Source organism: Varanus komodoensis, unplaced genomic scaffold, assembly GCF_004798865.1.
Source record: "Varanus komodoensis strain SLA01 unplaced genomic scaffold, ASM479886v1 scaffold6_4, whole genome shotgun sequence".
Classification (NCBI taxonomy): domain Eukaryota; kingdom Metazoa; phylum Chordata; class Lepidosauria; order Squamata; family Varanidae; genus Varanus; species Varanus komodoensis.
In genome coordinates this window covers 20,968,266-20,981,153 of record NW_025336347.1, presented here as the reverse complement: position 1 = coordinate 20,981,153, position 12,888 = coordinate 20,968,266, and the positions used below count along the sequence as shown (strand labels likewise).

The window sequence follows — 12,888 nt, the reverse complement described above, 5'->3', positions numbered from 1 at the left end:
TAACACAAATATCCCAATGGGAATATTAAAAATTTTCCAGCGATCTGGTCAATTTGCAATATTAGTCTGTAGGTGTTCAGTTAGAATAACCTCTTCAATAGTCTTTGTCCTGCAGGTGCAAAACTGTCTTGTGTAGAATTCTACTGCTATTTCAGCCTGAGCATCTGTTAGAAGTATGCGTTCTTGTTCAGTCGCAAAGTCGTGCCCGACTCTCCATAACCCCATGGACCACAGCACACGGTGCTCTCTTGTCCTCCACTATCCCCCAGAGTCCACCCAAACCCACAAGTCCAAAAGTTCTGAGGCAGGCCGGAAAAATGAGCATGGCAGGCCATATCCGGACCACGGGCCATAGTTTGAGGACCTATGCCATAGTGGTTATCAGGGACATTAAGGTCTTTCTTGTGTAGTTCCTCTGTGTAATCTTGCCACTTCTTCTTAATCTCTTCTGCCTCTGTTAGGTTCCTGGTATTTTTGTCCTTTATCATGCCCATCTTTGAATGAAACATTCCATTGATATCTCCAGTTTTCTTGAAGCTATCTCTAGTCTTTTCCAGTCTATTGGTTCACCCTGTTTCTTTGTACTGATCATTTAAGTAGGCCTTCTTATCTCTTCTAGCTATTCTCTGAAATTCTGCAATCAGTTGAGTATATCTTTTCCTATCTCCCTTGCCTTTCACTTCCCTTCCTTCCTCAGCTATTTGTAGAACCTTCTCAGACAGCCACTTTGCTTTCTTGCATTTCTTTTTCTCTGGGATGGTTTTAGTTGCTACCTTTATGTTGCGAACCTTGTTCCATACTTCTTCAGGTACTCTGTCTATCAGATCTGATCCCTTAAATCTATTTGTCACCTCCACTGTATATTCATTAGGAATATGATTTAGGTCATACCTGAGTGGCCTAGTGGTTTCCCCTACTTTCTTCAATTTAAGCCTGGATTTTGCAACAAGAAGCTCATGATCTGAGCCACAGGCAGCTCCAGGTCCTCTTTTTACCGACTGTATAGAGCAGGGGGGTCCAAACTTTTGGCTTCTCTGGGCCATATTGGAAGAAAAAAATGTTTTGGGTTTTACATTAAATACATAAACGCTAACAAAAGCTGATAAGCAAAAGAAAAAGAAAAAAAAAGGCTGTGCATCTTTTTCATGATATCTGCCACCACAGATAAGCAGAAAAGTCCTCACATAATCCTAATTATGTGGCACCCTGCTCAGAAAATCTTTTAAAATTGTCGAGCAAGTCCAAAGTTTGTGATCGCTAATAGAGAAAATGAACATATCTAAGTAATAAAACTTCATTGATTTTTATGATTTTTAATATAAATCTAAAAGAAAAGAGGGCAACATGAAACTAGTGAGATATTTGACATTGTATTTGAGAAACTAAAATATCAGTAGTTGCAATTCTCAGTGAGTTCTCAAGGTGCTCATAAGACATTCTGGTTCTAATTTTACTCTTAGTGTGCTTCATTCTTGAAAATAGTTGCTCACAAATATATGTGAAAATCATGAGATGCTTCTTCCACTTCCTGGGAAATTGTGGTTAGCAGCGAGTTGTATGACAAAAGGGTTATGTATGCAGGTTTCACAGACTTTTGCCTAACACATTTGTGGAGGCGAGCAACACTGCACGCTGACTCCTCCCACCCCTATGCCAAGTATGCCCCATTGAACTTAGTATATTAAGGTGAAAATTCACAGACAGTAAGGAAAGGCAATTGTAGGGTCAGGAGCCAGTGGTGGTGGTGGGGCCTCCTATTGGAGTGTGGGTCTCATCTGGTGCCCTGTGATGCCAAGCCTTATACTGTCCTACACAAGGCCCTTTTAGGAAGGACAGAAGATCCAAGTGGAAGAAAGTTCTTAATGGTATGTTTGCTAAAGCTGGAAGTAAAACAGAATCTGAGAGCAAGACAGGTAGTTAGAAGCAACAGGGCTTCGTTTACAGCCGGCTTGCCAAAGGTCAGTCCTGGCAGCTGCTTTGAATGCCAGGGCTCCCCTGGGGGAAAAGAGCTTGAGGTCATGGAGGGCAGCATGGTGAAAATCTTAGCCTAGTGAATGAATGATGTGGAAAGGGCAAACCCCATGGCAGGCATGATTGGGAAAGGAACTGAAAATAAAACCGCCGGGATAATACTGCCCCCATACTATGATGAGACTTCACTTGAAATGCTATGTAAAGTTCTGGTCATCTTGGAGAGTTGCAGGGGGAAAGTGCAGTAAAAAGCAGCAAAAATGACCAAAAGGTTGGAGCAGGTACCCAGGAAGAGTGGTTTGAGTTTGGGGGGAAGCAAATCAAGGGAGACATGAGAGAGGGGTTTAAAATTATGCCCAGGGTTGTAGTATGGCACATTTTCTGATGGACACCAGGTTTCTCTGAAGACATCTGCTTATGGGCAAGGGCAGTGCTAACTCTGGAGAAATCTGGGGCTCAAGTCCACAAAATCAACAGAAAGAACAAATTTATATATGCTAATTTACGTGTACTCTGACGTGTGGGTGTTTGTAAAGGACCCTGTCTCCTAAAAGGGATTGTGGACGGAAGAGAGGAGAACATTTGATTGCAGAAGAAAACTCAGGCAGAACGATTCAAGACAAAAGGAGAAGCACCTATTGGTACAAATCAGCTAATCCGGGGGGATCAGGCGTAACCAAGTACCCACAAGGAAAGATTTGGGGGCTCCTGCTCTCGTGGGCCTTCAGCTAAGACCAGCTCTGTTGTGCCAACTTTTCTGCAGGGAAAGAAAGACTCTGCCTTCCGATGCTTTAACAAGAACATTGATGCTCCTGTAGATCACACAGTTTCAGAGAGTTACTCAGAGTTAGTACTATACTGTACCATGATATTAACGACGCTGTTTCTTCATATGCCAAGCCCTGGTCGGACTCTGGCAGCGAGGTAAAATTTGCCACTCGTCATACTCCAGGTCTGCGTTTCCGGCATCTCAGGCACTGATAATTCTCGCTGCCATTATGGCTTGCAGGATACTCTGGGGGCTCTCTATTGCTTAATTGAAATCGAAAACTGCAATGAGAACCATTTTTGCTAGGGCAAATACGTCCATTTGCAGAAAGTTGTAGCTTGTACAGAGCAAATGGGAACCAGCTGGTTTCTGTAGTGTAGTGGTTATCACGTTCGCCTCACACGCGAAAGGTCCCCGGTTCGAAACCGGGCAGAAACAGCCCTAGAATTTTTTTCCCCCGTCTCCAAAGCGATGTTCTTCAAATATTTTCTCGTAAAAAAAGATTGCTCTACATACATCATATGTAAAATCAGCAAGCGAAATTCTAATTGACCTTGTTAAAATAGGCAGTGGTTCACGATTCTACTTATTATTGTTATTATAAAGTTCTTATAGCAACATCAACAAGACGTGGGAATATTTCGGAATACGGTAGACTTAAGAAAAAATAAAAAACGATCTTGGGTTCATCTGAGAAATGGATTTTATTTTGTGGATGAAGTAATTCATCGAAAGCTAAAGAAAAGTGGCGCCATGCAACAATTCGGCACAAGTAATTCATTTATACTATATATATTAGAGTGCATTTTTTGTTATAGTTTATATTATATATAGGACCAACAATAACAGCATTTGAACACAAGGGCAGCGAGGTGGTAATTTTTGCGTACTAACTAGAGTATTTGGAAACCACAGAGTCAGGAGCCCGGCTAGCTCAGTCGGCAGAGCATGAGACTCTTAATCTCAGGGTCGTGGGTTCGAGCCCCACGTTGGGCGCGGCATTCTTTTTCGGGAATGGTTCAGGCAAATAAATAACCAAAGGTGATCCTTTGTTACGGCAGTGACAGAAAGCCTCATATTTGATAACATCGATAAGCTTTGTGACTTTCCACAGCAATTTAAAAGGAGAAGGAAAAAAGGTTGTTTTTAACCTAAAAAAAATCATGTGATAATACATACAGCACAGTTCACACGCAATCCTTCTCCATCTTTGCTTGCAAGCTGAAGCGGTGAGTACGGGAGTATCCAAGAAGATAATACAGGGGCGCTTCCTTGTTTAATTCTGGATTGTTTGGATCAGGCACATAACGAGAAGGCAAGACTGTCTGAAGAAGACAACCATACCAGGGAAAATCGAAGGCAGAAGAAAAAAAGAAGGCTAAATATGAGATGGACTGACTCCATAAGGGAAGCCACAGTCTTCTTGAATTTAGAACACGAAAGCAGGGATGGCATCGATAGGGCATATTGGAGGGCTTTCATTCCTAGGATCATCACAAGTGGAAGACGACCTGACCGCACATAACAACAACTCTTCCATATTCCGTTTTCTCTCTCTCTCCTGCATACAGCCCGAAAGCAGATCAAATGCTGCTCTTGTCCCAGGCTTCATTGTTCCATGGCTTTTCAGAACGTTCTAGATTTTGCCAGGGCTCAGCACAGGGACATATATTCACAATCGAAACGTAGCCTTGGAGCATATTCTTCATACGAATTTTATTTATTACATTTCTATACCATCCAATGGCCAGAACTGTCTGTGCAGTTTACAAAGATGAAAATCTTAATAATAGAATGTTGTACATACTTATTAAAATCGTCTATATACAAACATGTAGACAGAATGCACACCTCAATTTTAACGGTCAAAGTATGAAACAATAATAAAAAAGAAAAAAGGGCTCTTGTGCATGTGTAAAGCGGCCACTAGTACATTCAAAGATTAAGGGAAAGGGATTTCTGAGCAGATCATGTGACCTGCGAAGCTTGCATTTTCTGACAGTGATGCGATTAGGTAATTTTAGACTCTTGAGCTGGGGTGCCATTCTATGCACAGTTAGATACCTAAAAAAGCTCTACAACTTTCATTGGAAAATGCTGGGAAATGTTCCCTTTTCTTGTCAAAACTTCAGAGCGCGTAGGATTGCACCATTGCTTGTCCAATTGCGGTGGGATGGCTTGCCTTTGAACGGAGGAACTTTACAAGGGGATCGTTTCAGATCGCAACATTCATGCCTTCCAACTGTGCTCCATTTGTGGGCGCCCCTGTTCCTTCTGCCGAGCGAGGCCTTTGCGCTTCTGCCCTCCCGTCCTGCCTTCAAGGCACCACCGTCTTCAAAGAGCCCACGACGAGCTCAGGGCCGCGCCGAGCGTGCCATCCCCTGCCGAACTACAATTCCCAGAGTGCCTCGCCGCCAAGACTGCATTTCCCATGGTGCTCATCGGGAGCGACACAAAAGGCCACAGGAATTCGGCCGGAGGCTGAGCGTGCGATGGGTGTTCGTTGTGCAGCTCCGCGCCCCGGATCCTCGTCAGGATAAAAGCCTAAACAAACTCCTGCACACAGGGATGGACCCCGGTAAGTGCCCCAAGCGGGGCTGGAGGGAGAGGAGTGGCGCGGGCAGCTCTGTGGGTGCCCCCCAAGGAATCTGCTTGTCGCTGGAGGGTTTCGCTGGCCGCTCTGCCGCCTCAGTCGGAACCGAGAGAGGAGTGCCTGCGTGGGCGTTGAAGCACCGGGCCAAGGCAGGTGAAACCTCTTGCAAGCAGGCACACGGATCACTGCCCAGTGCTCTTTGTTAACCTTGGCTCCCCCAGAAACTCCCTGTGACCATGTTGTGATACTTTTATTGTATGATATTTACAATATGTCCGTTTTTTCCCTGCAAGGGATCCAGCGTGGCTTACATAAACATCATCTCCATTTATGTTTACAACAGCCCTGTAAGGTTGATTAGGCTAAGAGTCGGTTACTGGCCCGAAGTTACCCAGGTAGCTTCATGACCAAAAGGACTAGAACCCAAGTCCCCTGTTTCCCAGCACTGTGACCACTGTGGTACAACCAGAATGAGTGGCCCAGATACATCTACTGTTCTCACAACTGACTTGGTTTGATTTCCATTCCCAGGCTGTTAACTTTCAACTTGTGAGTTGGGGTAGGACCCTTTGTTCATCTGTTGCCAAGTATTGGAAGGGTTAAAAATTCCATCCCAATTTTTATCCTGCTTTTTAAAACTACCCATATCACAGCAGTGGTACAAAAGGGCTAACTGACTGTGTGCTAAACTAGAGTGTGTGCCTCTTAGAGGAAACAGAGGTTATTTGGAGGTTATTTGGCCCTGTGGGCAAAAATGGAGGAACACAAAACTCTTGATAGAGCAGAAAATAAAGGTAGATAAGGACAGAGTGCATTCTCCATCAGTGTTCGGCTGTCTGTCTGGGGATCTTAAGATTGCTCCCTTAATCTTTTTACACTTGACTCACTCAGACCTGCCACCCTCACAGCCTTACTATCTCAGATTGTCTTTGGCCACATTGTAGAGAGTAAATGGGCTGATGGCACTTTAAAACAAATTGTCATAGCAGGTGAAGATTGGATTAAGAGAGAAAATGAGGAGGAAAGTCCCCAGCAAACAGATCCTGTACCAGTGAATCCTGAACAACCACCTGAGCCGTTGTCAGAGGAGAACGAGGATTTCCTGGATTCTGAGCAGCCAGAAATCTGCCAGAGGGATCTGGCACCCCACGGAGATACGTTTGCAGGAGACATGTGTCTCAGCTACGGGAATGGCCCTCCAAGGATCCACCCAAATGACCGGCCGTTCAAGTGCGACGTCTGCGAGAAGAGCTTCCGCCACAGCTCCAGCCTTCTGACCCATCGACGTCTCCACACTGGGGAGAAACCATACAAGTGCACCGACTGTGGGAAAAGCTTCAACACCAGCTCAGCGCTCATTGTGCACCGCCGGACCCACACCGGGGAGAAGTCGTATGTCTGCTCGGACTGTGGCCGGTGCTTCAGCGAAGGCTCTGTGCTCATCAAGCACTGGCGGATCCACACGGGGGAAAAGCCGTACAAATGCGCCATCTGCGGCCGCGGCTTCCGGCAGAGCTCGCAGCTCCGGGCCCACGAGCGGACGCACACGGGCGAGAAGCCCTACGAATGCCAGGACTGTAGGAAATGCTTCAGCACCAGCTCGAACCTCTCAGCCCACCAGCGGACCCATACAGGTGAAAAGCCCTATATCTGCACTGAGTGCGACCGGCGGTTTGGGCACAAGTCACACCTCATCTCCCACCAGAAGACGCACACGGAGAAGCTGCATGCTTGCCCCGACTGCCCTGCCAGCTTCCGCATGATCCACCAGCTCCTGGTCCACCGCAAATCCCACCAGGAAGACCGGCGCTACAAGTGCCTGCTGTGTGGGAAGACCTTCAGCTACAGCTCTGCCCTGCTGGCCCATCAGCGGATGCACACGGGGGACAGGCCCTTTAAGTGCCTTGAGTGTGGCAGGAGCTTCATCCGGAACTCAGACTTGAACAAGCACCAGAGAATCCACACAGGTGAGAAGCCTTATGAGTGCCCTGAGTGTGGGAAGAGGTTCAACCAGAGCTCCCACCTGGTCAGCCATCGGAGGGTCCACTTCAAAGGTGCTGCAAAAAATCCCAGTGCCAATGCAAGTGTCCCAGTGGAGCAGGAAACAGAGTCTTCCTGAAGATCCTCTTCATAGTCCCCCTCTGCTGAGAGCTGCTTCTGTTATGATCAGTTGTTCAGGTTACAGATCTGTACAAATCCTGGGAACAAATCCTATTTGACACAGCAGGACTTACTTCTGAGAAAAGTTGCACTGACATACAAACGACTGTGTTTTATTCCAAGCTTTGTAACAAAACAAATCTCTGTTTCAAGGTGGTTCAGTTCTTCATCAAAGAAAGCTGAGTTCTGTGGCCTTGGATGCCTTATGCAAATCAAGCAAACATAAATATATTTGAATAATTTGTTCCATTTCTGCAGGTCACAGGAAAGGACAGGGAGAGACACAGGGCACTGAGAAATCCTGCTGGTGGGAGATCCTACTCACCCTTTCTCTGGCTTCGGAGATTTTGCCAGGTGTTGCCTACATGCTTTGGGGTCTATTTTTGTTGTCATGAGTGCTAGAATCTTGGCCTGTTGTTTAAAAAAATAAAAGTGAGTTTCTTGGGCCCTGAAATCTGTGCCCACTGCCACATCCCCCCATGTGAGTGTGGAATCTATAGTGTTGCGTATACCATTTAGGAAAGCAGGCAGAATGGTCATATCTTGGTCAGGCTTCTTAGAATTTCCTTTTGTGTATTTTTTATAATAAGAGAGAAACCTAGCCAATAAAATTAACAGATCAAATTGAAGTTTAAAGGTAAGATAATTTTTTTGGATGAACGGATGGCTTCTCGGTCCATCGAAGGTACAGCAAAACTGAAATAACTTATTTTCTGCTCTTTGTAGGCTCTTTCCAGCTATTTGCTTTCAATTGAATGGAGCTCCAGCCAGCTTTTAATAACCACATTCTGGTAAAGCTTTTTCCTATATCTTAATACAACATTAGTGATAAAGACCAGTCTTAACTAGGAAGTGGAACTCTACTTTTAAAAGAAATTCATTGGTATCTGAGTTTTGTAACTCAGTCATTAAATTAAATGAAAAGATTAGTTGGATGCTGGAAACTAATTCTTGCCACTCCCATCCCCCACCTATGTCCCAAGAAATAATGGTTGGAGTATTAAATAACTGATATGCGTTCATAATATCTTTTTCTCTATAGCTGAGGCAAATGCGGAACAAATAACCCAGCAACAAAGAGTGTGATCCATTTCTCTTGAAAAATAATAATTAAATCATGGGAATGTTGCCACTGACTTGAGTGCAGGGATGGGTACTTCGTAGCCCCGCAAGTGTTTTGGCCCTCATCTCCCAGCATGCCTCACTGCTGACCATGCTGGCTGATAAGAAAAGAAATTACAATATTTGAGTTGTGATTTGAATATTTGAATTGGTCGTATTGCACAGTAAAACTATATATAACAAATAAAAATTGACTGTTGGCTGAGGCTGATGGGCATTGTAGACCAAACTTCTGCTCCACGTTTGCTGTCTAGTTGGATGTAGACTGCAGGCCAAGTGCCTAATCTGTATGTAGACATTTTAAATTCCTTACTTTGACATTTTGGAGACTTTCTTTTATTTTGAGGTAGAGGGTATATGCCCTGGAAACATCTGTGCGTATAGTTTTGGTTCAGCCAAAAAGTGCGTCTGGAACTTGGATAGCTAATTTGACTATCCAAATTAGAATAGGCGCCCCCTTGCTTCTCATTGTCTTTATGCGAGATTTCCCTTGCAGGAGAACTCCTTTTTACTCCCAGTAGTACGTACATAGGGTTAGAGCCAGAGCTGAATACATCTTAGCGTGATGCCAAGGAGACAGCCAAATCTAATAGCCTTTCCCAAATGTTTTGCTAATCGCCATGCAGATTGCAGTTGCTACCCCTTTGCTGAAAGGTCCAAGCACTTCAAGGTGAGTCTTCAGTGGCTACTGAGATGGCTGTGTTGAGAAAGATCGTGAGTTTCACAGGCAGCTGTTGCTTGTTGTCTGTGATTCCTTGATTATGACCTATATCCGAGGTTTAGGACCCCAGAGTTGTAGGTGAGGTATCAAATTGTCCACCTGTGGTTTCCCAGACATTCACACCCCTTTCCTCTAACCACTACCTGTTTGGTGTTTTCCTGGACCTTATACAGGACCCCATTCTTAAAAGCTCAAAATGCCTTTCTGTGGGCTTGGTTACTGGCAGTAGGAGGCTTAAGCTAAGCTCTGCTAGAATGTTTGGCCCCATCCAATGCTTGTATGGACCCCGGAGTTTCTCCAAATGGAATTTGGCCCTTGGGATGGAAGAGGATTAAAGCCCCTGAGGTATGTAATGGCCCTTACATTTTGTGATGGCTTTTCCCATTCCTGTTTCCATCTTACATGCAGTCTCATTGTACAATCCTAACTGTTAGAGCACTCTTCAAGTGCTCGTTTGGTTTGTTAAGTTTGAGAAGTATGAAGGCCGCTATATAAACACACACTTGTATCTCTTCTGGCTTGGAATTTCAAGGACCCTTAAAACAAATATGGGCTGTGTTCTTGAACTGCTGGAGCATTCATCCAATCCCTTTTTTAAAAAAGTTATTCGCAGCAGCTGGTTCTGAAGTCCCACTTGTGGACTTCAGCTGCATCATTGGTGCGCAATCAGTACTTACAGGAATACTGAATCCAACCCTGAACACAGGGGTAATTGCATGATAATGCTACAGCAAATAACTTTGCACTAGTTGTCGTCTTTTCTTTTGGCACGTCCCACACCCTTGGATTGTGGGCAGTAATAGAAAGAGCAGAACCAGACCGCTTGGTGCCTCTGCTGGGAAGGCGATGCCTCTTGAGTTCAGGGAGTCAAAGCTGCTGCTTGGGTCTGACCAGAGCTGCCTGAACTCAAGTGTCAGCCTCTTCACAGGTCTGAATAATGAGGCTTCTCAAGGTTATTTTCATGGAGAAAGAGGGTTCTAGTGGGTAAACATGCTCCCTCATCGAGACCTGAGGACTGGATATGCAGGCATAATGGCGGCCTGAGAGAGACCCAGAAACCAGAGAGCTTTTCTAGTTTTAGAAGTGCTTTTAAAAAAGTCCTTTCCTCTTTGGCACAGTTATCCTTTCTGTTGTTCTTGTATAATTAATTCTGCTTAATAAACATTTTGTTTATGTTTTAAAAGTATTGGGGGAGTCTCTCTTACTTGAAAAGACTGACCACACTATTTATTTATTTATTTATTTATTAAAACATTTTTATGCCGCCCCATTCGCCGAAGCCTCGGGGCGGCTTACAACATAGATAAAACAAGTTAAAATCCATATAAAATAATCTTGATTAAAACCCACATTATAAAATAAGCCGCCCTGGCCAGATAAAATTCAATTGTATTTAGCATTTAAAATGTTGCTTAAATAAAAAGGTCTTAGCCTGGCGCCGAAAAACAAATAACGAGTGAATGGATTGATTTTTAACACAAAAGTATTATTTGTCCCTGTAAAAAGACACAGCTAGAGATTGATATTCAAGGTGCAGAAAACTTGAAAACTATCTTTAAAAAAATTACTTAAAAAAACTTTAAATACTTAAAAACTTTTTTTTTTAAACTTAAAAACTTTAAAAAATTCTGTACAGACAGAAATCTTGAATGATACCCAACAACTCTCAGGTTTTGCCAAGTATCTGAATTATACAGTTGTGTGGTGAACTTGGATGGAGGCTGTTTGTTTCAGTTAGAAGATGGACTAGTCGTCCTCGACCTCGGGTCCCCAGAATTTGCTGGACTGCAGCCTTCATCATGCCTAGCCAGCAGTGGCAGTGATCAAGCATGATGAGAGTTGTAGTCCACATTTGGGAATGACCAGACTAGTCAAAGTAATCCTTGAAGTTTTATCTACCTGTTCAATGCTATACCAGAGACAGATACTGGCTTGTTTTTCCACTGTGTCATGCACACTTATTTAACATAAAATGTTCTGATTTTACCCCAGTATTATGCAGTGGTAAAGATTATTCAGCTGTCTACAAGTATGAGTTGGTTTTGCATCTTGGTGTAATCCCAGAAGGACAAGGTGATTTCCAGTCCAAAAGACATAAATGAACTTGGTACTGATGATGAAGGATATGTTGGAAACACTACGGTGTTCCCTAGAACTGATTCTCCCCTTGCTGCACTTCCTTCCAAAGATTACGTGTAGATTATCATGCTTCTCTGTACCTGTTATAAATAGGAATTCTCCCTAGTAAATTTGCCACTCCAGTTCCCTCTGGGGGGATGGCCCGTAACCTAATAGACTTTTTCCTTAAGATCTACTATGCAAACACAGCATTCTGATAATATATTACGCCTCTGTTTTTCATTCATTGAATCTTGCAACTGAAAAGGCTGAAAGAGTCAAAGAGCTGTTACTTAGAACCTTGATGAGATATTTTATTTGCATATCTCCTTGACTAGGGGGCCAATCTGTCTCTGATCTTGAAATCAGTGTGTGTTAAACAAAAACCTGGAAGAGCTGCTTTAGTCTGGGTCCTCTTGGGCAGAGTCTAGATTTAAAAAAAAAGATGCAGATCTTGGCACACGTTGCAATTTATAGAATGCTGAGTCACCTGTTCCTAGCTAATTTCTGGTGTTCCTATCATCAGATTTTGTAAATAGCCAAGAGTTGCCTTATGTATGGGGAATGTAGCTTCTCCCTCATCTGCATAGATTGTCATGTATTGGTGTTGCAACTTAAGAATTGTATAGATTCTCAGTCGGCTAGTGGAGGTAGGTGCCCCTTGGTTCTCAGGAGTAAATTCTCTTGTAGCATTTAGAACATATGCTTGAAATAACAGAGGTGCTCACATTTAAACCAGAGGTGGAGTGTCCTCATATCACTGCCAATCCCTGGAAAGGAATAGATCTGAAACACACGGAGGAATGGACAAACTACAGCATGTTTTTCTCTGCTTCTCCAGGGCCAGTTTTTGTACAAAAACAGTAAAGGGGCAACTACTCCAGGTTGTTTCTGGTTTTAAAAAACGGTCTGTGCAAATCTAGGGACTTAGGCTCAGCTTGGATCTGAGTCCTACCCACAGCGAAGCACAAATTCCTCCACAAAAAGGCCAAAAAGGCTTGATGGGAATGGGAAGATCACGTTGTCCTTCACAGCATCAGAATTACAACCTTGTAGTCCAGACACACTTGGACTTGTTTATAGGCCTGGCTCAGAGGACAGAAGGTTGGAGGGGAGGTCAGAGCCCGGTAACGATCAGACCTTGAGTGATCTAAACACCAGGTGCTCTCTTCAGGTGGAAGCTGAGTCTTCCTCCGTCACAGTCTCCCTGGCTATGCCCACTGCCCAAAGCCCCATTTCCACCACTCCAAGTCCCCAAGTACCTTCCCCAGGTAAACCCTTTGCAGCTTAGCACACAAGGGTACAAGTTAAACCAGGTCTGAGCATAAGAGCATTTCTGCCGCATGTCTCCCAACTGCAGGGTTTTCCCATGGTCGGTCAGGATGAGGGAGGGCTGCTGTGCCCATATCCAGCGTCACTTCTGTTGGGAAGGGG

The 12,888-nt window shown here is 44.2% G+C and overlaps 1 protein-coding gene and 2 non-coding genes across 4 annotated transcripts; all 3 read left to right on the top strand.

Moving 5' to 3' along the window:
* Positions 1-3,105: 3,105 nt before the first annotated feature.
* On the top strand, positions 3,106-3,178 carry TRNAV-CAC. Its single transcript has one exon. It is a non-coding gene; the product is annotated as a tRNA-Val (tRNA).
* Positions 3,179-3,663: 485 nt separating this feature from the next.
* On the top strand, positions 3,664-3,736 carry TRNAK-CUU. Its single transcript has one exon. It is a non-coding gene; the product is annotated as a tRNA-Lys (tRNA).
* A 1,495-nt stretch (positions 3,737-5,231) lies between these two features.
* Positions 5,232-7,884, top strand: LOC123034464 (zinc finger protein OZF-like). Of its 2 annotated transcripts, none has more exons than XM_044451823.1 (2): positions 5,232-5,318; positions 6,323-7,884. In XM_044451823.1, exons 1-2 carry the CDS (start codon positions 5,309-5,311, stop codon positions 7,450-7,452), a joined length of 1,140 nt encoding a protein of 379 aa, XP_044307758.1. In that variant the 5' UTR covers positions 5,232-5,308; the 3' UTR covers positions 7,453-7,884. The 2 variants fall into 2 exon arrangements, with proteins under 2 accessions (XP_044307758.1, XP_044307757.1); XM_044451822.1 differs by having other exon boundaries at positions 6,320-7,884.
* Positions 7,885-12,888: the final 5,004 nt, after the last annotated feature.